The 23,954-nt window shown below is 54.1% G+C and overlaps 13 protein-coding genes across 13 annotated transcripts; 6 read left to right on the top strand and 7 right to left on the bottom strand.

Moving 5' to 3' along the window:
* Nucleotides 1–148: 148 nt before the first annotated feature.
* J3458_015681 (uncharacterized protein) lies at nucleotides 149–722 on the top strand. Its single transcript, XM_066120893.1, has one exon. It carries the CDS (start codon nucleotides 216–218, stop codon nucleotides 528–530), a length of 315 nt encoding a protein of 104 aa, XP_065974221.1. The 5' UTR covers nucleotides 149–215; the 3' UTR covers nucleotides 531–722.
* A 90-nt stretch (nucleotides 723–812) lies between these two features.
* On the top strand, nucleotides 813–3,697 carry MSD1_1 (aspartate--tRNA ligase msd1). The gene is made up of 4 exons (XM_007812159.2): nucleotides 813–1,200; nucleotides 1,253–1,932; nucleotides 1,988–2,248; nucleotides 2,301–3,697. Exons 1-4 carry the CDS (start codon nucleotides 912–914, stop codon nucleotides 3,267–3,269), a joined length of 2,199 nt encoding a protein of 732 aa, XP_007810350.2. The 5' UTR covers nucleotides 813–911; the 3' UTR covers nucleotides 3,270–3,697.
* A 327-nt stretch (nucleotides 3,698–4,024) lies between these two features.
* Nucleotides 4,025–4,920, top strand: J3458_015679 (uncharacterized protein; the record flags this gene model as incomplete). Its single annotated transcript, XM_007812158.1, has 2 exons — nucleotides 4,025–4,120; nucleotides 4,186–4,920. The coding sequence occupies 2 exons, from the start codon at nucleotides 4,025–4,027 to the stop codon at nucleotides 4,918–4,920; spliced, it is 831 nt and encodes a 276-aa protein (XP_007810349.1).
* A 179-nt stretch (nucleotides 4,921–5,099) lies between these two features.
* On the bottom strand, nucleotides 5,100–7,716 carry J3458_015678 (uncharacterized protein). Its single transcript, XM_007812157.2, has one exon. It carries the CDS (start codon nucleotides 6,982–6,984, stop codon nucleotides 5,149–5,151), a length of 1,836 nt encoding a protein of 611 aa, XP_007810348.2. The 5' UTR covers nucleotides 6,985–7,716; the 3' UTR covers nucleotides 5,100–5,148.
* Nucleotides 7,717–8,581: 865 nt separating this feature from the next.
* On the top strand, nucleotides 8,582–9,245 carry J3458_015677 (uncharacterized protein; the record flags this gene model as incomplete). Its single annotated transcript, XM_007812156.2, has 2 exons — nucleotides 8,582–8,771; nucleotides 8,828–9,245. The coding sequence occupies exon 2, from the start codon at nucleotides 8,922–8,924 to the stop codon at nucleotides 9,243–9,245; it is 324 nt and encodes a 107-aa protein (XP_007810347.2). The 5' UTR covers nucleotides 8,582–8,771; nucleotides 8,828–8,921.
* A 460-nt stretch (nucleotides 9,246–9,705) lies between these two features.
* J3458_015676 (uncharacterized protein) lies at nucleotides 9,706–10,624 on the top strand (the record flags this gene model as incomplete). The annotated part of the gene is made up of 3 exons (XM_066120892.1): nucleotides 9,706–9,896; nucleotides 9,950–10,299; nucleotides 10,350–10,624. 3 exons carry the CDS (start codon nucleotides 9,706–9,708, stop codon nucleotides 10,622–10,624), a joined length of 816 nt encoding a protein of 271 aa, XP_065974220.1.
* Nucleotides 10,625–10,860: 236 nt separating this feature from the next.
* J3458_015675 (uncharacterized protein) lies at nucleotides 10,861–12,261 on the bottom strand. Its single transcript, XM_066120891.1, has 3 exons — nucleotides 12,033–12,261; nucleotides 11,585–11,983; nucleotides 10,861–11,520 (listed from the first exon to the last, which is right to left on the bottom strand). Exons 2-3 carry the CDS (start codon nucleotides 11,870–11,872, stop codon nucleotides 11,476–11,478), a joined length of 333 nt encoding a protein of 110 aa, XP_065974219.1. The 5' UTR covers nucleotides 11,873–11,983; nucleotides 12,033–12,261; the 3' UTR covers nucleotides 10,861–11,475.
* A 698-nt stretch (nucleotides 12,262–12,959) lies between these two features.
* On the bottom strand, nucleotides 12,960–13,559 carry J3458_015674 (uncharacterized protein; the record flags this gene model as incomplete). The annotated part of the gene is made up of 2 exons (XM_007812155.2): nucleotides 12,960–13,297; nucleotides 13,406–13,559. 2 exons carry the CDS (start codon nucleotides 13,557–13,559, stop codon nucleotides 12,960–12,962), a joined length of 492 nt encoding a protein of 163 aa, XP_007810346.2.
* A 498-nt stretch (nucleotides 13,560–14,057) lies between these two features.
* Nucleotides 14,058–15,956, bottom strand: J3458_015673 (uncharacterized protein). The gene is made up of 3 exons (XM_007812154.2): nucleotides 15,243–15,956; nucleotides 14,855–15,171; nucleotides 14,058–14,801 (listed from the first exon to the last, which is right to left on the bottom strand). The coding sequence occupies exons 1-3, from the start codon at nucleotides 15,405–15,407 to the stop codon at nucleotides 14,309–14,311; spliced, it is 975 nt and encodes a 324-aa protein (XP_007810345.2). The 5' UTR covers nucleotides 15,408–15,956; the 3' UTR covers nucleotides 14,058–14,308.
* Nucleotides 15,953–18,398, bottom strand: XYL2_2 (Endo-1,4-beta-xylanase 2). The gene is made up of 2 exons (XM_066120889.1): nucleotides 17,776–18,398; nucleotides 15,953–17,710 (listed from the first exon to the last, which is right to left on the bottom strand). The coding sequence occupies exons 1-2, from the start codon at nucleotides 17,809–17,811 to the stop codon at nucleotides 16,646–16,648; spliced, it is 1,101 nt and encodes a 366-aa protein (XP_065974217.1). The 5' UTR covers nucleotides 17,812–18,398; the 3' UTR covers nucleotides 15,953–16,645.
* On the top strand, nucleotides 16,111–16,968 carry J3458_015672 (uncharacterized protein). Its single transcript, XM_066120890.1, has one exon. The coding sequence runs from the start codon at nucleotides 16,212–16,214 to the stop codon at nucleotides 16,533–16,535; it is 324 nt and encodes a 107-aa protein (XP_065974218.1). The 5' UTR covers nucleotides 16,111–16,211; the 3' UTR covers nucleotides 16,536–16,968.
* Nucleotides 18,399–18,870: 472 nt separating the features above from the next.
* Nucleotides 18,871–19,262, bottom strand: J3458_015670 (uncharacterized protein; the record flags this gene model as incomplete). The annotated part of the gene is made up of 2 exons (XM_007812152.2): nucleotides 18,871–19,042; nucleotides 19,102–19,262. 2 exons carry the CDS (start codon nucleotides 19,260–19,262, stop codon nucleotides 18,871–18,873), a joined length of 333 nt encoding a protein of 110 aa, XP_007810343.2.
* Nucleotides 19,263–20,747: 1,485 nt separating this feature from the next.
* On the bottom strand, nucleotides 20,748–23,629 carry J3458_015669 (uncharacterized protein; the record flags this gene model as incomplete). Its single annotated transcript, XM_007812151.2, has 4 exons — nucleotides 20,748–22,957; nucleotides 23,020–23,130; nucleotides 23,191–23,476; nucleotides 23,546–23,629. The coding sequence occupies 4 exons, from the start codon at nucleotides 23,627–23,629 to the stop codon at nucleotides 21,741–21,743; spliced, it is 1,698 nt and encodes a 565-aa protein (XP_007810342.2). The 3' UTR covers nucleotides 20,748–21,740.
* Nucleotides 23,630–23,954: the final 325 nt, after the last annotated feature.

Below are 23,954 nucleotides of genomic sequence, written 5' to 3'. Positions count from 1 at the left end.
TTGTCCACGCAAAATCTGAAGGCTACGTACTTAATACGGCGTGATGCCCGCAGACCAGTCGAATTGCAGCTGACGGGATACATGTTCAAGCACATAATAAACTGCAATTGCATTGGTGCGACAGGTCGGGCCCCTGAGATGCCGATTCGTCTGCACACAAACTGCTCCAGTAGTCGGGTGCCATACGGTTCACCATCTTGCCCAACCAAACAAAGATGCAAATTGATTCTCAAGACATGCTGTATTACTACGAATGGTTATTCCAGTTCTTAATCAAAACACTGTTGCAGAACTACTGCGAGTTTGTGAACCACGGTAATGCGCATCTTGGCGATGGTTCAAAAGCTGTGGTGATCAACGGCCACTTGGCCGCCAGTCGGATTAAACCAAGCATTTGCCACATCGAGAGCATACAGACTACGCATGTTCATCAACTGACACACATAAAAAGAAAAGAAAAACAACTTCTGTCAAAAATCAATCGCCAAATCATGCGTCCAGCACCCCCGGTATTCCGAACAAAAGAGTAGAAAACACTTCCATTCATAATAAATCAGAGCTGTTTTTCATCGCGTCCGAGATGTAACAAGGTCGGTGTGCCGAACGCCCATTTCAAAATACCAATTCAAGCCTCACCAGCAAACCACTTAAGCCCCTAAGGGAGAGTTTGAAGGGTCAGAAGAAAGGCATCTGCATCATATTACGCACGCTGTTCTCATCATCTGCAAGACATTGTCAGCACGGTAGTCTGCTTGGTCAGACCTGGGAATAGTCGGTGTACATACACTTATTTGAATGGAAGGGTTCATAAGGAGAAAGAAAAAAAGATAAAAGAGTGTCTGGTGGATGGCGCCGAAATTTAAAGCGGTTGTGGGTCGGTGGGGTCTCGGCGGATTTTCCTGGCAGAACGGATGACGCTGCAGGTTTGGCTGGAGCTTCGAGCTCACCAAGTTCACCATCATCTGATTGTCAGAGTCAAATTGCACCTTGGCTGTGGCTGCACCGCAGCGTCAATTCTGACAATAATGTCCCAGCTGGGTCGCTGCTGGGCTGTATCACGCCGCGGTGCTTGCAATCGCTCCATACTGGCACTAACTTCTCGCAATGGCGCTTTGAGATTCTATGCGCATCAGTCCGCTGCGGCTGGCCCAAGGGCAGGACACCTCAACAAGGAAGAATTGCTTAAGACTTGGAACCAGTGTAGGCTGAGATTTGGTCTATACATTTGTATATATACTAAATGTTCTGATAGTTCGAGGTTCCAATTCATTAACAAAAACCGATCCCGACGTCATAAGAGGATTTCTCGGAAAGCGACGCAATGTCGGAAAGCACCTGTCATTCGCGGACCTCACCACATCTTGGGGTGAAGTGATACAAATATGCTCCCTTGCCAATGGTGGACAAGAAGCCCACGAGAAATTCCGGCAAGTTCCCGCATTTGCGCCAGTCGTCGTCCACACACAACCAGAGCCGCCGGCACAATCAGCTGGAGAAGAGCAGAATAGTTCCTCGTCTAAGCGAACCCTATATCTGAAGGATATTCGATCATTAAACACGGTTCCAAAAGATCTTATTGTCACGTCTGATGTTCAATTCCCCCAAACAAAACGACACCTGCAAATTCGATTCCACCCTGAGCTCCAAGCCAGACTAAAATTCAGATCTTGGCTAAAGAGTCAGTTAAATCAGAGCTTGTTGGAAAAGCGCTTCACAGATGTTGAGACGCCTACCCTTTTCAAATCTACGTCCGAGGGTGCTCGTGAGTTCTTGGTCCCGACAAGACAAAGAGGTACTGCATATTCACTCAGTCAGAGCCCTCAGCAATACAAACAGGTCCTGATGGCGAGCGGTATTGGTCGGTACATGCAATGGGCAAGGTGCTACCGAGATGAGGATTTACGGACAGATAGACAGCCAGAGTTCTCTCAGGTACGTCCCGCTAATTATCTGCATCATGTGGAAGGCTATGCTCACAAAGGGCTAGCTCGATATGGAATGGGCATTTGCTGGATCCGCCAAAGTTCAGGCCGATATAAATGATATCCTGCTGGCTGCATTGTCACGACTCCGACCAGCTAGAAGTTACAGCGATATCCGTGGGGAGAGAATACCCATCTTATCAGATATACTCAATGAGCCCGCACCGACCGACGGACCGCCTGCTCACAAGTTCACAACCCTCACCTTCGCCGAGAGTATCGCCGCATATGGCTCCGACAAGCCAGACTTGCGAATTCCCAACAAAGTACGCCTAAATTATTACTGTCCATCAAATCTGTCAAGCTAATATGTTGCAGATACATGCGTTAGAAGATACCGAGCCTTATCGCGACTTTATCAGCATGATTACACATCTTTCCGATCCTCTTATTGAAGCATTCACCTTTCCACTGAAAGACTGTTCACCATCCGACGCCCGTAAATTTGTCATTAAATTTATGGACAATCTCCCACCCGCATTAGCCAACAACCCCGATGGCAAACCACAAATACTCATTCATGACTCCCGACAACCCTTGTGTGGCTTCTCCTCTCTAGGTTTCGAGTATGAAAGCGTCCTGGACAAACTCTCCCAAGGCCAAGGAATCAATGATGGCGATTTGGTGGTTTTCCAAGCCCGCGAAAAGCCCCCGGGTCAATACTGCCTGGGATCCACCAAAATCGGCGACATACGAAAAGCCCTCTGGACAGGTCTGGTGGAGGAAGGCTACATGGAAAAACCAAAGCTTGGAGATCCCGAGTCACTGCAATTTGTATGGGTCACGGAATTCCCCATGTTCAAGCCCGTTGAAGAAGGGGAACCCGGCCAGGGTGGCGCGGCTGGAATTTCCGCAGCCCATCATCCATTTACGGCACCACTGTCAGAGAAGGACCTCGAAATCCTCTTCACCGATCCATTGCAAGCTCGGAGTGCCGCCTATGACCTCGTTCTAAACGGTATCGAGATTGGGGGTGGAAGCGAGCGTATTCACGTCGCAGACGTTCAGGAATTCATCATGCGGGACGTCCTAAAAATGACTGATCAACGAATCAAGGACTTTTCACATCTGTTTGACGCCCTGAGGGCAGGATGTCCTCCTCACGCTGGCTTCGCGCTTGGGTTCGATAGACTTGTTGCGCTGCTTACAGATACGTCGACCGTTCGGGATGTTATTGCTTTTCCTAAGACCATGAAAGGTGAAGATCCGTTTGTGCGGTCACCAAGTAAGCTGAATAATGAACAGCTTGCTCCATATGGGCTACAACTGATGTCAAAGTCGAAATGATCTGCACTTTTCTGGTCGCTAGTCGCCACGGACCGGGCAGGATCAGGCTTCAGTTTAATGGAGCCTCTGTACAAACATGTATCACATATTGTAATATAGACTCATAGACTTGGCGCGGAGAATCCATGTCCAGGATGGTATATTTAGCTTACCAAACAGCAAGCACTCGAACACGATGCTTTATTGTCCTCCCTCGTCATACGATTCCTCATCCCCTCATAAACGCTTCGTACTTTCACTGTACGCGATATGGAATTTTCCAGCGTTCTTTTGCCGTCAACTCTCGTGATTGCTAGGGTTGCTTACGAGTAAAGTCCGGCGGCCACTGATATGTTGCGAGGAAGCGTAGGGTCGATGGTTCGCTGGGACACTGAGTCGTGATCTCACAGGATATCATCGCCATTACTGTCTCAAAGCTCTAGTCTTTTATCAAAATACTCATACCAATTTTTTTTCTTAAAAAAAAAAATACTCCTCCAGAATTTAGGGTATTCAAGCCTGCTGTCCAACTTGAAAGAACATGGGACACATACCAGGGCGAGTGGGTCTAACCGCCGAGGGACAAGGAGCGACCCACGCGCCGCCACCACATGAAGGCTCACCGCCAAAAATCTTGGAGAATTCTGCCACACTCTGAACTTCATCAGGCTGATGCTGTTCGCAAGCAAGTACACCCTTCACCACTCCACCAAGGCTTGATAGTTCATTTCTCCCGGAAAACCCTCCATTACAAGAGACCCTTTTTCGCAGTAACCATGTCATCTATGCGCAACGCCGTGGCGCGGCGTCCGCACCGTGAGCGTGCGCAGCCGCTGGAGCGTCGCCGACTGGGCTTGCTCGAAAAGCACAAGGTAAGAAGACGATGCGTAAACACCCCACGAAGACGAACTAATTGGCATTTTCTAACCTCAAGCAGGATTACTCTCTCCGAGCCAAGGATTTCAACAAGAAAAAGGCCCAGCTGAAATCGCTGCGACAAAAGGCCGCTGATCGAAACGAAGATGAATTTTACTTTGGCATGATGTCCCGCAAGGGCGTCGGATCCAAACTCAAGGACGGCAAGAGCTGGACAGGCAAACTGGAGGGCGATCGTGGCAACAGGGCAATGGACATCGATACTGTGCGGCTGCTCAAGACCCAGGACATGGGGTATATCCGGACGATGCGGCAGGTGGTTGTCAAGGAAATTGCGAGACTAGAACAACAAGTCGTCTTGACAAGAGGCCTGGACCGTCTTGACGACGAAGACGACGAGGAAGATGATGTGGGCTCCAGCGACGACGAGACGACGCCCTTGCCAGCGAAACTCAAGGCAGCGAGAAAGATTGTCTTCATGGATGACGAGGAGGAGCGAGAGGCTACCATGCTGGATAAGTTGGAGGCGGAGCAACATGACGACGACGACGACGAAGAAGAAGAAGGTGGAAATCCCGCCGCGGCAGATGAGGAAGGGGACGACGAAGACTCCGAGCGGGCCAAGTCGTTGCGGAGACTGAAGAGACAGCTTGAAAATGCCAAGAAGCAGCTCAAGGCTTTCAATGATGCCGAGGCACATCTTGATGTGCAGCGCGCCAAGATGGCCAAGACGGCGACATCTGGAGGGAACACGAGGAGAGGGAGGAAAATCATGGTTCGCGCGAGGAAGCGTTAGAGCAGTTGAAACATGTCGGCTTGTGGTAACGATGGCATCTACCGGCGTTTTGGGGTGTTCTTTACAATCACGAAATATACTTGATTCCTTAATACCCTGCGTAGGTCATCTCATCAACATATCGCAGTCCAAGACGGGACAGTCACGTCAGCAGAAAAAAAGAAGCGCACGTTCACCGTGGTACATATCCGACGTGTCTCATTATTATAATCATCGCACATGGCTACGTTAATATTTCGACCCCACACACGAATACAAACACTTGAAGACGCCCCCAACGGCCTTGAACAGCGCAGTCAAGACCCATATAGCCAGCTTGAACACGCCCCTTGCCACCTTTACCACGACGCGTATCAAAAACGGCGGCTTATCCCCCGAGGACCGACGCCCGTGCCGCCCCTTGCCCAGGCTGTCATTTTGGCTTTCCACGTCAATTTCAAACGCCTCCATCTTGCCCTTGTTCTTCCTCTCGTCCCTCCGTATACTCAACTTGCTCAGTCTCCCCGAGCTGCGCCTCGCGCCAAGAGCAGCCGCCGGCGGCGGCAGCGGCGGGGGTTCAAAGGTTTCCATCGGCGTCGGCGAGTTCCTGTCCTCGCCGGCAGCGACCAGCAGCAGGGCCGCGACGACGACGTCCAGGATGTAGAAGGAGTCGATCTGGGCGGCGACGCCCGTGTCCAGCTCGATCCAGCCGCCGCCCGTGCCGTCCCTCGTCAGCTTGGCGAGGTGCCGGGGCGACTCGTCGTGCTCAAGGGTGTACTCGACGCGCGAGTAGGCCGGGTTTCGCTCGACAGCGACGCAGAACGGCCTGGCCAGCGCATTGTGCACGAGAAAGTGCGTCGCCGTGTCCTCGTCCCAGACCAGCCGGGCGCACTCGTTCTCGGCGGCCGCGACGGACGCGGCGTCGTCCGCCTTCTCGACGGCCATTCGTGCGGCCGCCGTCGGCATGAGGAGCGCCACGAGCCCGTCGTTGGGCGGGTGCTTGCGGGACTCCTCTTCCAGGGTCGAGCTGAGTGCTCCGTAGCAGTGTTTTGCGTCAGACCGGCTGCCGCTGCTTCCCGGGGCCCCGGGGGAGTTGCCGGCGTCTGGCTTCGGCGCCTTTAGCGGTTTCGCCGGGTCGTGCCGCGTGAGGCTGATGTAGGCCGCGGCGGACGTGGGATCCAGCCGGAGGCTCCAAAACGGCTGTGAGGACCGGGACGACAGCGTGTACACGGGCGCGTCTTTCTGCTGCGACAGCTTCAGGCAGAAGACCCGAGACTCGGAAGCAGACGCCTTCCACCCGTTGGCTACTTTCCACAGGTTTTTGAGGTCGTCTGTCGTGCAGGGCGTGGGGGTCTCCGGCGGCGGCTGCGTCTGTATCCTCAGTGGCCATCGGCCCCTTGCTGCAGGTCGTCGGGGGCTCGACGGCTGACTGCGACTCGGAGCGCTCTGTATCCCTGGTGATTCCGGCTCCTCGTAGACGGATTGCCTGCTGATGACGGCGCGGGGGATGTGAGCGGGACCCATTTGCGTCGGCGCGTACTCCTGCTCGTTGAGCGAGACATCCGGGTTGTATGTCGGGAAGATGGACCTCAGCGGCTGCGAGGCAGAAGCCGGCGAGGGCTGGTCATGGAGAGGGTGCTTAGCAATGGAGTTCCTGGACCGTCCGCTGTTGCTGCGAACGAGGGTGTTGGCTTCCGAGAAGGCGGTTTCCGTCCGGCCGGGCACGTCGTGTGCATTCCGGGGCTGTTGGACGGCAGCCGTGCCGGCAGTGGTCTCTAGGCCGTGGTGCCGCGTAGGGGTCTCAGAGTGCGGTGTGTCGCTGCTCAACGGCCAGTTGGAGGGTGTTGCTGCCGGCGCGGGCTCAAATTGCACAGGTGGTGAATATGATTGATGCCCAGGCGCCTGGGGGTGCTGATCTGGTGTAGCCACCCTCTGGACCTGGGGCGTTTGCGGCCTCCTCTCCTGGGATTCCGACCGCCGCCCACGGTGAGCCTGGAGACTTCGAGATGTCGGCGGTGGTTTGGAGGCGTTGGGGCTGGGAAACAGGGAGAAGCCGGCTGGCTGGGATTGCTGCGGCGAAGGCATGACTGCTATATATATCGTTGGTATCTAGCCCCCAGTGCAGAAGTTCCGGATAACAAGAAACCAGCAGCGACCTGGGGTATCACAAGGTTGAAAAAAAAAGAAAGAAAGAAAAAAGAAAAAAAACTATAAGCCAGCTTCGGCTTACTGCATCGTGTCCCGCCGGATATGGCCAGTACCAGCTCGAAACAAGACGGGACAATCGTCACGCCTCTGAAGAATGAAGCCGAGGCAGCACAGGAAAGTGCAAAACAAAAGAACGGAGGAGCAAAAAAATGGAGGCGGTGATAACATATAGTGTCGCACGGCATGCCATCTCCTATCCATGTCAAGCCTCAAGGCTATCTACGGCAGTGGGGCCCCCGAAAGGGCTGCAGTGCCTGCATTCTGCTGGTCTGGCGCCATTTTTGCTCTTTGGCGCCCTGTTGCAGTAGTATTTCCTGCAGGATGCTGGGCGGACGCAAGGCACGCGGAGGGGGATTTACGCGCCGCGTTGAAGAATCGTCATGTCACTGGTTGGGATGAGAATGTCGTGTGTTATGCGGTGACGGGGGGAACTATATTTGGACATGCAGCCAATGGTGTCGGATATCACATTGCGTCAAAGCGGGGTGGAAGATGCGTCTAAGCGCCGAGCTGCGCAGGCGGCCGACCTGGGCTGTATTATTGGCCGGCATGGCATCTCATATTGAGTGGGCGCTTGTGGGAGGATTGGACATGGGAAGTACTAGTGTGGTGATTGAGAGTCAGCATAGTGTGCGAAACAGGGAAACGAATAGCGGAAAACGGCTTTGTCCTGCCATGACCGCTCCAGAGATGTCGATCTGCTGTAACATGTCAACCCGTCAGAGTAACTCCCGTGGCCCATGAAGCGTTAAGCTTATAGCCACAGGTTGCACGCATTGAACTTCTCACAGCACTGCTTAACTAAGTATTATTTAATACAAACTACAAGATATATTAAGTTCTTATTTCATCATCCAGCCAAAGGTCCCGCAAGCTCTGCATCAGGTTTGTACCTATCCTGCTGGATGCTTTGAACTTTCGTGGCATGTTGTGAAGTTGGTTGCGGCAATAGGTAGCTCGAAACTTTTCTGTTGATGAATCTCACAACCAACTTTTTCATATCAAAGGTCCCCTGGTCTCTTCCAAGGTTTTGAGGGGTCCAGAGCCTTGTTCACACAAGGCAGCAGCTGGAAGCCTGGGGCCTCGACTAGGTCTCGAGCTCTTATGTAACTATCTTCAGGTTCAACGGACGGTCCGTGCCGCAATGCTACGTGACTTCTGCCTAAACATCGAGCGGGCGGGGAAAGACAAGTGCCTGGATATATTTATGTCCTATAATATCCCCTCTATTCCAATGCTCCCACGCCGCATCTTAATTCTCCTGAACTAGTCACCTTATTTAAAGAGGGGTTTACATTCTCATCAGCCTTGGAACATTTGTTTCTGACTAGCAATCAGCTTGTCAATTCGTCACGGTACGCTCTCAGAACTCTAGTGGGTAAGCGGAGTCTTGATGTCCATTTTGCACTCAATAATCTTGGCGGCGTGTGTGAATCTCACTCTCCCGGAGTACTCCTCCTCTTATTCCTAGCAATGGCTTCCTCCTCAAGCCGATCAGCTTCTCGGGCGTGGCCAAAATCTTTTGGCTATCTTTGCCAGGAGTCAATGCGAAAAAATCTATCTAGAAGGACAAGAGAAGAGTGGCTTACATGCCTTGGAATTGTCGACGTAAACAGAAAGAGGATTGAGCAGAACATGCCACCATTTACTTATGCAACGATTATGTATGAGTCTCCTTTATTGACTAACAGAGCTCCTCTCCAGCTGACCAATTCAATAGCACCGGCCTCCACATGAGTCCTTCTGACCCGAGCCCTCATATAACGCTTGCTGTGGCAACGAGTGAGATGCAGATATAAAGGCAGCATTATATCATGCACAGTCGAGCCACCAGCGAAGTAACTCAGGAAGCATCTTTCGTTGGAGGCGAAGCCTTTTCCACACCTCATGAAGATGGCAGACAACTCCGAGCCTCTTACAAGAGGCTCGCCCATGCTCGAACATCCCTTATGCCAGATGAGGACGAAGGCAAACCCTTCCCCGTCGGCCAAGTGGTCGGTTCAGATGGCATCAAGCGTTGGTACGTTCCCAACAAACATGGGAAGACACTGTATATCGAATCCGACTTTTACACAGTGGGCGAGGGTTCGTCAGCGCACATGCAACTCTTGCACCCAGAGTTAAACAAGCCAGTCTAAGCATTAAAAATTATAAGTAAGTAATTATAATAATAAGTATACTTATAAAAAGAGCGTAAAAAACTCTCTCTTTTATAGCTAATTATAGACTAATATTTATATATTATTATAATAATTAATGCTACTCTAAGTATAATAACTTTAAACTCCTTAGGCCCCGCTGGGGTTACTCTAATGATGTGATAATCTTATTCTTGTGCGATTATTGTGGGACCGGGTCGTTATTGTAACGGGCCTCCCCGCAACCCCAGTAGTAAATTAGGTGGGGCGTCGTGGCTTGGCGACAGCTTCCGCCGCGACTGACCGCCTTGGTCATATAGGATCATCGGAGGCTGTACGCTTCTCTGCCAGTTTTTTAATTGTTCACTTCTTCACCTCGTCACATCTTACTTCCTACTTCTAAGCAATGACTTCCCACGTGGTCATTAAAGGCCTTTATATAGGCAACAAGCCTGTCATTATGAAGAGGTTTCTATACCACCAATACAAGCAGTTCACAGATGGTACCCAATGCTGGAGAGACAACTACATTCTTGAGCGATGGGCGGATTCTGAACGGCCCGTGGTGTACTATGGACAGGATCTGAACGGATACAGGCTGTTGAAGAGGTTGGGCGATTGGTGCTGGCTGGCCAGAAATACCAATAATGAGTATGTGTGTTTCTTCGCCCAGGACCGCAGAGGAGGCTAACCACCGGCGCCAGCGAGCTCTTGACCATCAAGTTCCTGGGGCGGAGCGAAACTCGGCAAGTCAAACGAGAATTAGCCATCAACCAATTTCTACGTTCGCGATGCCCCCAAAGTCGCCACGTGTGCACCATCAAAGACAGCTTTGTCATACCGCACCACCTGGCAAAAGTTAACCCCCAATACCGGGACGTCAGCTTTGACGTCATCGCCTACCCGCCGACTGGGACAGATCTTCAAGTGATACATACTTCGTCGGTCCGCAGCATCTCGCCACTCCCTTTAAGCCTGAAAAGGAGAGTGCAATGCATCAAGGACATTGTTCGAGGGGTGGCCGAACTCCACAGCCTAGGTATCGTGCATGCAGGTAATTCGACAGAGAGGAATTCCTTGAAGAAAGAGTTTAACAAAACACAGATATCCATCCAGGCAATGTTGCACTACCACCGCCTGCAGATGCAGACATCGAGGCGTTCCTTGAAGAGCCACATGTAGAACATTGGTTGGAACGTGAGGATGGAGCTCCAACACCTGACTGCCTCCCCAAATCCGTCATCAAGCCAGAGGACTTGGGCTTCGGTAACGGGACATGCAGAGTCTTGGATTTTGGATACTCGTTCCGGCCACAGAGAAGGTGCCGTCTACAAGGCGGACAGCTTCTCACATGGCGCGGTAAAGGCCATCGAGTTTGAAACGAGCGAAACGACAGCCCAGCCCTTCAAGGTGGACAGTTGGTACATGGGCCAATTGGTATGTACACTCGACATATAACGCCGTCACATATTGCCTGACACTTACTAGATCTATTACATCTTGACAAATGGATGTAATTTATGGATCCCCGTCCCTCAAATCTCAAGTCACATTTCCGAAACTGTATGGCTGTGTTGGAGACTGGAGTGGATCAATTTTTTAACAAGTTGCCAGGCAGACATCGGCGCCATTTCCAGCCCATAATTCGTCAGCTTATGCACGGTGAGCCTAACCGTCGTCTTTCTGTTGAAGATGTTGCGGCTAGAATGGAGTCGTTTTGACTTGGGCTGAGCCTTCCCATAAGGAATTCAGCTTAGCTCTCTTTCTTGACGTTCATTTATACAATGTACTAACTTCCCAACTATTATCACCAGGGGAACCATGGTTCTGAACAATCTCAGTCTAATCACGGACACAAGAATATATTGATCTGCTGTACACATGTCATCTTATGCACAATTATAAAGCGTGCAGCCGCGCTCAACTACCGCGAGTGGCCCCAAATGCCGCATAAAGGGGCAGCAAACTCATGGCCATGTCTCACGCGCATCGACTTCTCAGAAGTACGACTAAATATACAGCGAAGCACAATCTGACAAGAAACAGCAGCACTATATGAAAGTAGCAATACGAAACGTGCTACGAACAAAAGAAAACGTCATTCCACCGCAATCTGTAAGAGAATACAAGCAATGTACTAAAGAAGCAATGCCAAGTTGCCACTAAGAAACAAAGCATCTCAAATAATCCTTTTCTAGGCGTCGCCATTGATCACTGCACGATTGCCTGTTCAAATGCAGTCGGTCTCGTAGCCGTGCTCGTGGCCCTTGCAGTCCTATACGAATGGCAAGTCAAATCAAGTATGAAATACCAGCCAAAGCTGACAAACAAGAACCTACCTCGGAAATACGTCCACCAAGCCGTCTCAAGGCCTCGTTTGCTCGGCCATCGTTGGACTGTACTAGATGTGTAGAAGCGACATGATAATGTCCTTGGGCGCAACGCTCCTGCGTCAAGAGATGCTCCATTTCGGTTTCAGCCTCGGTCTGTATAACTGGCTTTTGCGTCGTCCTTTTACTAGAGGGGCGTACCTTTTCCCAAATACTATTCACGCCGTCTAATCCACCGTGTCGTGTTAGTTGACGCCTTGCTACTCGTTCCCTCGTACGGCTTACATATGTGATCATACGGGGTGGCCCTTGCCGTCGAGGCAAAGAAGATGGAGAGCATGCCTGCGCCTTGTTGGTCGTGCGGCAGGCGAGGCGAATGGGAATAGAAAAATGAACCGTCTGCGAATGCTACCAGACTCAGATGCTCTTATATTCCTTTTGAGTCATCCCTGCTTACCTGCGTCTTGCTGTTCCTGCTTTACTTTTTGTCCTCTCCAGTCCAAAAGAAATCTGCAACTCAATTTCATTCATGTCCAGTTTTTTCTTAGTGCGTATGTTCATCTCGCGTGACCCAAGGACCCGAAACACCCTCTTCGCTGCCCGATCAAGGCACAAGCAGAGTTTATCGTGTTTCAAGGGCTGGATCGGATTTCCCCTGCTCCACGAATTGTCTCGGACAGATCTCCTGGCACCCGAGATGATGCGCGACTCGAGGGCTTGCGGCGTATTGACAGGTCCTGACGTAATGCGGCTGCCGGGCCGTGCCGACCCGGGCCCTCTTGTGGCACGACGCCTGCAATGACGGGCCACTTACCCTACGCCGTATTTGGCGTCAAGTCGATATCTCCTTCGCCCCGTCTTTATTCAGAGCTGTTGAGTACTGCCAAGCAACACAACACACCCTCGGCCAGCTTGAAGGCAAGGGGCTTCTATTACAACGAGAGCAGCTTGACGATGCAAAATCCACCGCGACGCATACATGCAGCTTCGGTGAAAAGAGGGCACCAACTGTCACTGGGGAGTCGCACAGCCTATGCCCAAGTTTTTTTCCAGTAGTGATTTCTATTTCTGACATGCGACAGCTTCCGCAACCCTGGTCCTGCCGCCAAACTGTCGTGACTCCTCCTCGTCCATCTTATCGTACAAGATTTTGTCTTTGTCTAGTATACATTACCCAACCCCGGTACCAAAAGAGTCGGCACTGAAAAACGAGGTCAAGCGATCCCATATCCCAAGCTCCAAACTAGAAAGAAACAACAACGCCAGAAACCATGCCAATATGCCTCGAAAAGGTTGCAACCGCCCGCTCTACTCCTCGGCCTCTGTCATCTCGCGGCTTGCCGTTGCCTTTGGATTGGAACAAAAGCAGGCCAAAGGGGAATTGTCATCTGCTGCCATCAGGACCACGCGGCCTGTCCTTGGCCGCCATCCCGCCCACTCTCTCCGCCTGTCCCAGCTTCTCCAGCTCGCGCTGCTTGGACGCCCGCACCTCCTCCGGGAGCCCCCACCACTCGCGGATAAACTCCTCCTGGGCCACGGCCATCTTGGCCTTGCGCTCGCGCTGCCGGTGCCGCTCCATCCGCATGGCGAACCACTCCTCGCGCGCGGCGTCGTGCTCCTCCGGCGTGGCATGGAGCTTCATGCAGTTGTTCATGACGCGGTGCTCGGCCCGGCAGGCAAACGACACGGTGAAGGTACGGCCGAGGGCGCACGCGGCAAAGGCTAAATCCCGAGTCAATCAGTATCAGTTTCCCCCGTTTCTTCGCAAAAGTTGTCATTTCAGCCAAAGCCCCCCCCAGCTCCTCCAACGCCAAGACTACAAGCACGCACCTTTGATCTCTTCGGCACACTGTTTGCGAACCCGGGCGTAGAAAATGTCCCGTACTTGCGACTCCTGCGAAGCCGACAGCGGCAAGGGGTTTCTCGACGGCACGCCGGGGCGTTTGTCCGGAGCGTCGGGCTTGTCGGTGGCCATGGTCGTCATTTCGCTGGGAAACCCAGAGGAAGCAAAAGGGGAGTTTCAATGGTAGCTCTTTGACGCAGGGCGCGACCCTCGTCCCCGCGATGAGAAAAGCCGGCTGAGTCCAGGTCCTGGTGAAAATGGAAGCCCCGGGGGATTGGCAATGGGAGCCTGCCAGAGCGCAGACAGTCGACGTGGCCGGGCGAAATTGTGGAATTGCGCAAAGTTGGCTGACAAGCTCGATGAATCAGGCAATAGTTACACTATCGAGCCGGCTCCACCGAGAGGCTGGCAGAATCCATGACACCGCCTTCCTATTACGAACACCGACTTACACCAGTTCGAGGCTGGTTGAGGACAAGCACGTTCTGAAAACTTGCTTTATCTCGCGTGACAGCAGATGGGGCGGGATTTGTTAGAAAGATGTAATAATAGAGATGAAATAGGTATTTCCATGGTGGTTAGGTGGGGTGCTGTTGTGAGATGCAACATATCGCTATATACCGCACTCGAAAATATTGCGGGGGATAATTATATGATCATTCATTGAAAAACATGGTATATAAAAAAAGACGCAAAAAACCCAATCCCACAGGTGCCTCAGCCCCCCGCCGTTATCATTTACACCAACTAAACAGGCCTCTTTGCCCGGAAACGGCGCCAATAGACTCGCTGCCGCAACTCGTCCAAATCACACACCCCGAACCTGAACCTCATTATTAAAAGGACAAGAATGCCATGGCAACCTCTATACATCTCAGCCATCTACCCAACTACTGCGGATGCGGTCGCGGTTGGTGGTAATATTGCTGCTCCTGCTGAGGAGGCGGCGAGCTCGTCACCGGAGACGGAGAGTACGCCTGCTGGGGCAGCGGCGTGCCCGACAACTCGCTGCCCTGCTGGACATGCTGCTGGTACGAAGGGTACTGCTGGTTGTACTGCGCATACTGCTGCGCGTCCTGGGGAGGCTGGTACGGCGGCTGCTGCTGGTACGGGCTCTGAGCGGGCTGGTACGGCGCCGGCGCCGGGTTCTGGCTCAGAGGAGACTGCTGGTGTTCGCCCGTCTGCTGGGGCCGAATGGGCTGCTGGTACGGCTGGTGCTCCTGCTGCTGCTGCGGCCGCATCACGGAAGCACCCTGCTCAGCCTTGGGCTCCATCTGGTAGTTGTTGCCGCCGCCGGAGCCGCCTGCGATGGGGAAGCGGCCCTCCTTGCGGCCGCGAAGGAACATGACAATGGTCCACACAAACGTGGCGATGAACAAGAGCCTTTGCAGTCAGCATCCCGCGACCCCGGAGGGCTGACGGGCGGAAGAACTCACCACAGGAGGGCGCCCAGCCCGGCAATGGAACTCATCATGGCGCCGCCGCTCTTGAACAGAATGTCCCTCCGCTCCAGCTGGCGCTTGCTGAAGCACGTCTTGCTGCCGATGATGCTGCCGTCGTCAACGCACCCGGTGACCTGGACGTTGAATTTAAACGTGGCTCGCCGGGCGGCCACGGCGGCAAACGTAGCCAGCCACATGACGACGAGGAAGCCGTCGAGGACGGTCACGGCCAGGACGTGGTACGCCGCCTGCCACGCGGCTATCTTTTCCGTAAAGACGGCGTAAAAGAGAATACACCAGGTGAGGACGGCCTGCGAACGGGCTGGTGGTTAGATGTGCGCTTCCTTTTTCCCGGTCGTGTCATGTCACGGGGGAAACTTACAGTAGCGACAGACAGCCCAAACTCGTCCAGGTACAAGTCGTGCATCAAAGCACCCGCCAGGCCGAGAATTATGAGCGAAATGAGGAACTGGAATCCGCGGACGATAATCATCCATACCGGCGTCTCGAGGACGTGGCTCGCTGGCGTTTGGTGGACTTGCTCCATTGCGAGCGGAAACCGTGAGTAGTGCGACAAGAGTACTATTCAGCAAATGCTGTTTTCGTGTCAGTACCAGAGTCCAATTTCAAGGATGGGCGTTGAGAGAAATTCAGCGTACGCAGACTCTCAGCCCAAGTGGCGTCCCTGTCCACGACTTATATGACCTCGTTCGTCCGCGCCCCAATCTCCCATTGTCAAGATGGTCCCAGACCACCCCCCGGTTCGTTTTTGAGCCTCACCAGCATACCGCTTTGTTGCTGGCGCCTGGAAGAATCTGCCCGCTCAGGCAGCACGCCCAACGTCCGGGAAAACCAATATCGTTCAGCCCTGACATGGCTGCCATGGCCGCAAAAAGGATGCGAGGAAGCAAGCCCATATCACTAGTTTGCCTCAGCCGCACCGCGCGCAAATTTTGGGGGGATGTGAGTGGATGCCGAGCACGAGGCTGGCCCGTGCCGAAGCAGGCGTTATATTGGGCTATTTGTGTGCTTTTTTTACGACGCGCCGTTCTCTGCTTGGGCACGGGGAGCTTTTCGCACAAGTCAAGGTGAGGGCGTTTGGGCTTTGCGTGCCGCGAGTCCATAACACGGCCAACGAGAAGAGTTTATCGCGCCACGCGGAAACTGATCACGGAAAGGCGGGTCTTTTTGCCTTGGGTGATTTTTTTTTTTTTCACCTCGCTGGATTCTCAACACGAAATGGGCTGGGAGGGCTCTTGAGGTCCCTTGCTGGATTTTACGGATCCGTGTCACTGTCACTTCAGCTTCGGCCAATGCTTTGATGAGGAAATGAGAACAATCATGGCAAGAAATGGACACGGTTAAGATGGCGGATCTCTTTCCGCGGCGCCTGGTTCTAGTGCTGACGGGGACCCTGTTTCCAGCTCGCCTGCCGAAATGCAGCAGAGTACAAGTGTGCTCAAGTGCTGGCAGATTTGAGTCTCGAAACCCTGGTCCGACCAAGCTGAGCTCAATGCTGGGTCCGCAATTGGAGTGTTTGCGAGCTGCCGCTTGCTTTTCTCGCTCTCGTCATGTCACCGCCTACGCCGCATCCCTCTCCGGTAGTACAGAGTATGTCAGAGACATTCTCGACCCCCGTTTTCTCCCCTTTCCCCCTTTCCGCCTAGCATCCTGAGCCGGTTGGGCGAACCATCCATGGGCTGTTGGGCTGACTCGGTAGTGGGCTGAGATGCAGGGCATCACCAGCCCCAAGCTATCCTTGCTTTGCTCACCTTTTTTCCATTTCTAAATCGTCTCAATCTTCTCATTAGGACCGGCAATCAGAATCTTGATGACCTCGCCCTCCTTGACCTTCTTAAACGCCTCTTCGGCCCGATCAAACGGCACGACCTCGGTGACGAGCTTCTTGACGTCGACCTTGCCGCTGGCGACGAGGTCGACGGCGAGCTCGTAGTCGCCAGGGCCGTAGCGGAAGGACCCGCGCGCGGTAACCTCCTTGAGACACATGGCCATGATGGGGAAGTCGACGTCGGCCCTGCCCATGCCGCCCTGGACGTAGGTGCCGCCGGCGCGGACGGCGTGCAGGCCCGTCCGGATGGAGGCCTCGGCGCCGCTGGCGTCGATGACGGCGTCGGCGCCCCTCGGGAGGCCGGCCAGCTCCCGGATGGCTCGGGCGCCGTCCTCGGGCGCGGCCCCCCGCGAGAGGTGGGCGTGCGTCGAGGCGAAGCGGCGCGCAAAGTCGAGCTTGGACTGGACAATGTCGACGCTGACGACCTTGGAGGCGCCGTAGGCGCGGGCGACGGCGGCGCACAGCAGGCCGACGGGGCCGGCGCCCATGACGACGACGGACTGGCCCGGCCGGACGCGCGCCTGCTTGACCATGTGGACGGCGACGGCGAGCGGCTCGACGAGGGCGCCCTCCCGCAGCGACACCGAGTCCGGCAGCTTGTAGCAGAGGTCGGCGGGCGACGCCCACAGCCCCGTCAGCGTGCCGTGGTGCGGCGGCGTGGCGGCAAACACCATCCCGTCGCAGAGGTTGTACTTGCCGGCGCGGCAGTCGGCGCAGCGCCGGCAGGCGTAGCCCGGCTCGATGGCGACGCGGTCGCCGGGCCCGAGGTGCGTCACTTGGCTGCCAGCCTCGACGACGGTGCCCGCCGACTCGTGGCCCAGCACCATGGGCTCCTTGACGACAAAGTGGCCGATGGCGCCGTGGCTCCAGTAGTGCACGTCGGAGCCGCAGATGCCCGTGTAGTTGACGGCGACGATGACGTCGTGCGGTGACGTGAGCGTTGGCTTGGGCCGCTCCGCGTACGTGACCTGGTAGGGTTTGTTGAGGATGAAGGAGAGGTTCTGGGTTGCAGAGGGGCTTGCGGTCAGTTGGGCTTCCGTGACGGGGGGACGGCGGCTTTTCTTACGCTGATTTCATCCCGATTCAATGTCTGCGCGGCCATGGTGACGGAAGTTGGCGCTCTGAATGACGGCGTGCTTGGAGATGAAGCGTGAACGCGGGTTTGGTGTTGCAACAAAAAAAAAGTGGTGGTTGCGTCACGATGAGGGTGCTTGGACCCCGACACCCGAGTTTGCGGGGTAAAAGGAACGACAGTGGGAAGCGACAAGCAGGAATCGCCAATCGACACTGCGGACGCACAGACTACCGCCAGAAGCAAGGGATAATCTCGAAAAGAGGAGAATCAAGTAAAAAAAGAAAAGAGAAGAAAAAGTCCGGACAAGTTTCTGAATAAATAGGCCTCTCGGGTCACGATGCGATGATGCCCCGACGTGGGCTCCCCACAGATCCGGGGCAGGGGGGCCCGACGGAGATGGTCCCTTCAACCACTTATCCGGCCCAATGAGGTGCCGTGTCCACTGTCCACCTGTCGATGATTCAGTTGACCCGTGGTGGACTCCGTCGGGGAGTTCGGAGGCGCGGCCGGGGTGAAGCGGGCAGCCGTTCCAAGTCAATCGCAGTGTACGTACAACCAGTGGCTACTAGGTATTTTGTTTAATACGTCTTTATATAAGAATAAGTTCATCTGTGGCTGCTGGTGGTTTTTTTTTTTTGTTTATTTTTGTCCACTGCCGGCAGGTATAGCCAAGATAAGCTTGGTATGTACGGAGTAACCGCCGGTTAAATGCCACCAGACCCAACATTGGCCAGCCGAGAGGCATCGGCAGATGAATGCTTGGAATAATGCCTTTACGATTAATGCCTTTGCCCGCGCTCACCAGTGAAAAATGCCCAACGCAGCCCAGCGGTGCCACCAAGCCAGCGCCACGTGAGACGACAGTCTCCCCGGAATCCCACCCACGAACCGTGACTGGTCCGCTCATGGTGGCAAAAAGTATCTGAGCCAGGTCACATGCCACATTGTTTCGCAGGGCCATGGCAGGAAAAAAAAAACAGGTTCGTGAGTCTCGTCATTCATCCGACCTAGCTAGGAGTCGTCATAACACAGTCATATAATAATACATGGCTCCCATGGCCCTCCGTCTCTCCCGCAAAGGCCCCTTTATCGCAAATAGTGCTGCTCCTGGGCACTGATAGAATGCCTCCGCCACTTGCTGTCCTGGGGATACTTGTGCTCAATGGTCGGCGGGCCAAGATACTGGCTCAGCACCGACGGCGGCGAGTGCGCGGCATCGAGCACGTCGGGCTTGGCCGGGGGGCTGGCGCTCGTCGAGCTGCACGTCGGTTAGCGTAAGCCCGTCTGCTGTTCATCGTTGAGCTGGGCATCTTGTACCTGGGGGGAGACGATGCCGAGCCCTTGGTTTGGACTCGCGGCGAGGACTGGATCTCGCGGGGCGCGGAGCCGGACGCGGCCTCGGGGTGGGCGAGCGGGATCGCCGGCCGGTTGTCGTTGCCCAGAGTCTCCCTGAGCTTGCCCATGAGCTTGGAGGTCATTTTCGGTATTGTGATGGTGGACTTGTGTGGTGTTTATATAGATTTATACAGACGGCGTGGGGAACGTGGTGAGATGACTTATACCGGGGGGGAGGGTTGCCCACGTCTCAGGACACGCGGGCAGCCTCGTCACGTCTTATATACCCCAGACAGTTGGGATGGCTCCCGGACTCCGGGGGGCGCAGTCCCAAGCTCTATCGTGATAGCTATCCCAATCTGGCCAATGCCTGGGTGGCGTACAACTTGGGGGGTCTGTAATGACTTGCTCGCCCACTTTTTCCTCAGCGTTGCGACAAAGCCTCGACTCCTAGCCAAGGCGGGGAGTGCAGCTAGACGTTGTGTTGCCTATCCTTTTCTTTTCTTTACCTTTCGTTATTCAATATTCAAGATGCAAGTCCTCCAAGGGTGGAGCGTTGTCGCTCTCCCCTGTAGCCTCGCCCTCTCTCGATTGCACGCCGTTTCCATCGTGGGCTTGATGCAGTTCATTGATGCAGGTCTCGTGTGACCCTCCCCCGTTGTCCCGGCCTGCCGATGCTCCAGGCATGCTGTACCGACCGTGCCATCCGGCCACTCTAAACATAAGGTTTGCCCGAATCTGGCGACTACGCCTCGCTGCGCGGGGCCCGTATGTCTTGTCTGAGCAAACGGTAAGCTTGTTTTTGCCCGATGCTGTCACATCGTCGGTATCAAAATGTGGCAATTGTCCATTCCTCGCTCCTCGCCGCTTTTGGCGTAGCCATCGTGGCTCTGTTCGGGATAGCATGTGCAGGCCATGACAGGAACTTTTTGTTGTTTCTCTTGGTCCTTCTCCGCCCCGACGGCTCCTCTGAGCGTTTTCAAGCTCTCGTTTCTTCCGTATCCTGCTCTCGTCGGCACTTGCACCAGATGGACAGGGGGGTGCTTGGGCTCAAGATGCCAGGCGTCATGGGGGCGCGCCGCAAGCTGACGTACCGCAGGTCTTGGCGCGATGAGTCGATTCCGCGATAGACGAGGCCGTGGCATGTGGTTTTCGGGGTCTTGGCGATTCGTGATCTGTCTCATTCCCCGTTTACGTGTGGGCTTCTCCTGTTAGCCGAGGCGACAATCAGGGGTCCAAGTTTGTCTCTTTTTCCAGTGTTTTTGAGTTTTTCAAAAGCCTCCGACGAGCGCCTAGGCATCCGGGGAAGAGGGGGGGGGCCTTCGTCTAAGTCCAGGTGGCTTCTTTGGCACAGCGGTTCTGTTGAATCTGCCGAGTGAGCGGGTTTCAACTGCCCCTTGCATAGGATGTACAAGCATGCTCTTGTCTAGTATTCCGTTGAATGAATCGAAATATCTTGATAGAACAGAGGTATAGAGAATGAAAACAAAAGGGCACATCACGGCAGCTTTCAAACCCCCGACGCATACATATCCGCCGGAATGTGCCGAGCGTACAAGACGCAGATTGAGCTTCATCGGTAACAAAAAAAAAAAAAAGAAAAAAAAAAGAAAAAAAGAAAAAAAAAAGGCAGGGGCATACATCCAGAGTGGCTTATTTGATGTGCATTAGCATTCTACTTTGTCCGATTTCTCCCTTTTTCGTTTGTCAGCTGCATGTAATTGGGACCAGCTCCTGGCCCCATGCCTGCAGGACCTCGGCATGGCGCCATCTTCATTAAGAATCAATTGATGCTATCCCCGGGGGGGAACAAAGGATCGGTCGCACGGAGTATGGACATGCCTATCTACATTCGACCTCCTGTGTTTGTGGTCGGCATGCATACGGTGGATAGTCTGTAGCACAGCATTGCGCGTAGACACGGATAAGACCGCAGCGCCGTTTCCGCTGCAGAGCCATCTTTATGCCGAAATAGCCTAGTTAAGTGGTTGCTGGAAAGTCACTGGTATCTAGAGCCCGCGCCCTGAACTATTCCACGCGCTGCCATTCTCAGCCACGGGGTTGATGTATGCACCCTACCAATCCACGATTTTAGGCTCGCTGTCACAGGCACCTCCAAGGGTACTAATTCGACGCGTGTCAAATTTAGTCCCCCTCGGCTCTAATGCTCCATGCCGTTTCGGTGACGCCCAGGGTTGAGCCTTCCCGTCACCACGATACACTCAGGGCCTCGGCGAACCCTCCTGTCCCTCAGAGTCGTTGCCGCAAATACCATCCATCATCACACGACACAGTTCCTGTCCGGGCGGGATCACCGCAGCGATACGCAGCCCTGCTGCCACCCCGATACCCCGATCTCGGCCACCCGCGGTAGCCGCGGGCCACCCATTATGAGAAGTAGCGCAGAGTTGCCGTCTCATATCATTTGCTCACCACCAAAACAACCTGCAGGACGTAGGACGGGGACTGGCCGGCGAACGACGTCATGGCTGGGCCTCCTTCCGGCGATTCAACTATTCCCTCTTGGGAACCCAAAGAGTCTCCAGATTGTGAGTTATATCACGGAAAAAAAAAAAAAGAAGAAGAAGGAGAAGAAGGACTCGTATCAAACATTTTAGTTCCTAGGCATACTCTTCCATCTCTCCCCTCGCGGCTTCAATCTTCTCCTCCGGCACGGGTGTAGTCAGACCCAGGGTAGCCGCGATACTGAACAGCCTCATCTTTTCTTCGTGGGCGGCCGTGTCTCCAAATGCGACATCCATATCTTCGAGACTCTTGCCCTTGGTTTCCGGGATAAAAAAGTACGTGAACGCCAGGGCTATGAGGCAGAAGCACGCAAAGAAGATGTATGTCCCCCACTTGATGTTGTCCAGCATGTCCGGCGTCACGAGGCCGATGATGAAGTTGCACATCCACGTGGCGCTGGTCGTAATCGCCATGGCCTTGGACCGGCTGCCGAGGTTGAAAATTTCAGACGGCAGGACCCAGCCGATGGGCGCAAAGGAATACGAAAAGTTAATGTCGTAGATGTAGATGAATGCGATGCCCGTCCAGGCAGCCGCCTTGTGCGACTGGAGATTGGAGCCGTGCGCGCCGACGATGGCGCCGACAATGACGAGAGACACAAACGTCCCAAAGGCACCGCACATGAGCAGAAGTCGTCTGCCCACCTTGTCAATGAGGAACACGGCCGGCAGAGTGGACAATGTGTTGACGATGCCGTAGACGCCCGTTGCCAGCAGTGAGGTGGTATTCCCCGACAGTCCCAATTGCCCGAATATGGTGGGCGCGTAGTAAATCAACGCGTTGCAGCCCATGAATTGTTGAAGAAACATGGTCCCGGAGCCTACGAGCAGTCGCTTCAAGTTTGGCCATGTGGAAACGAGGGATGCATATTGTGATAGGTAGAGAGAAACACCACGCTGGCCGGGGAACTTGTCCCGTGCCACGGATTCGTCAAAAAGAACTTCTGCCTTGATTGCCAGATATTCCTCACGTAGGGTATCTGAATCCGGGTGGACGCGTCGGAGCTGGCCCAGCGCACCGAGTGCCTTCTCTTCGCTCTTGCGCATGAGGTAGAACCGAGGCGATTCCGGGAAGAAGATCATGCCCGCGCCCAAGATTAAAGCAGGCGCGATTTGCAGCGCAAACGGAACTCTCCACGCTGCTCCGCTTTGACCGGTACAGCCGTTTGGGCCGACGTCGTGTCTGGGGTCGAATTCGCGGTTCGACTCGGCGCCACCCGTGTAAGGGATATCAGGAGCACATCGTGTCCCGCCAATGTACTGCGTGACGTATTCCAGCCAGTAACTGACAAGAATGCCAAGCGTGATGCTCACTGTAGACGCTCCATCAGCGTTTCACGACGAAATTTCTCGAGAAAGCTGTCGTTGTACTTACACTGCTGGAGAACGACCAAGGTCCCTCGAATACCTGGAGTTGAAACTTCCGACATGTACATGGGCACAATCATGGTCAACATGCCTATTGAAAATCCTGCAATTGCACGACCTGTCCAAAAGGGCAGTCAGTATCACAACATCCACAAGACGACGAACCAATCATTCTCACCTGCAAACAGAACGCCAATTGATCGAGCACCAGCTTGGAGACCCGACCCCAAGACAAAGACGACTACGGCCGCCAGCATTGATCCCTTGCGGCCAAACCGGTCGGCAATCGGACCGTTGACCAATGACCCCAGCCAAGCGGCAAGCAAAAGCGTCGACACGAACCAGCCCTTAAATCCACTGTCAAGATATACTCGCGGGAATTCTGCGCCAAAAGATTCCATTTTCAGAACCCCAGAAACTACGCCTTGGTCATAGCCGAAGAGAAAACCTCCCAACGAGGCGAACTAAGTCGATAATCAGTCAAGGAATCGCAAAAGAAATTCTTGAGAAGAGAAGAGAAGAGAAGCACTTACAGCAGACAAACCAAAAATGTACGGATTGTCGCGCAATTGGCGCCAGACACCGTCCGAGGTGCTTGTGTCAACGAGCCGAGACATTACGGGCACGAGCAGTAGTCTCCGTGATGCGCGCCACGTGTTCTGGGGTATTTCCCAGGAAAAAAACGAGAGCGATGATACCACGCGGTGGGGACTCTATATTCAAATGTGTCACCCCAGTAGTCGGCCACGAAGGATCTGGACGTCACTTGCCCCAAACGGGGTAATGCAGCTAGAATGAGCGAGGAACAGGGACTCTGCGGGGAAGTTCGGACAAGTCTATTCCGGCCCAGTAAAGCAGCAAAATCGTGATCGGGGCATTTGTGCCCCAGATGAACTTCAACGACCTAGTGGAGAATGTGTAGTTGAACCCCACGCATCTTCA

The sequence above is a fragment of the Metarhizium acridum genome (assembly GCF_019434415.1).
Source record: "Metarhizium acridum strain ARSEF 324 chromosome Unknown scaffold_356, whole genome shotgun sequence".
In the NCBI taxonomy this organism is placed as follows: domain Eukaryota; kingdom Fungi; phylum Ascomycota; class Sordariomycetes; order Hypocreales; family Clavicipitaceae; genus Metarhizium; species Metarhizium acridum.
The sequence above is the reverse complement of the archived record's forward strand: the minus strand, read 5'-3'. Positions and strand labels throughout refer to the sequence as shown.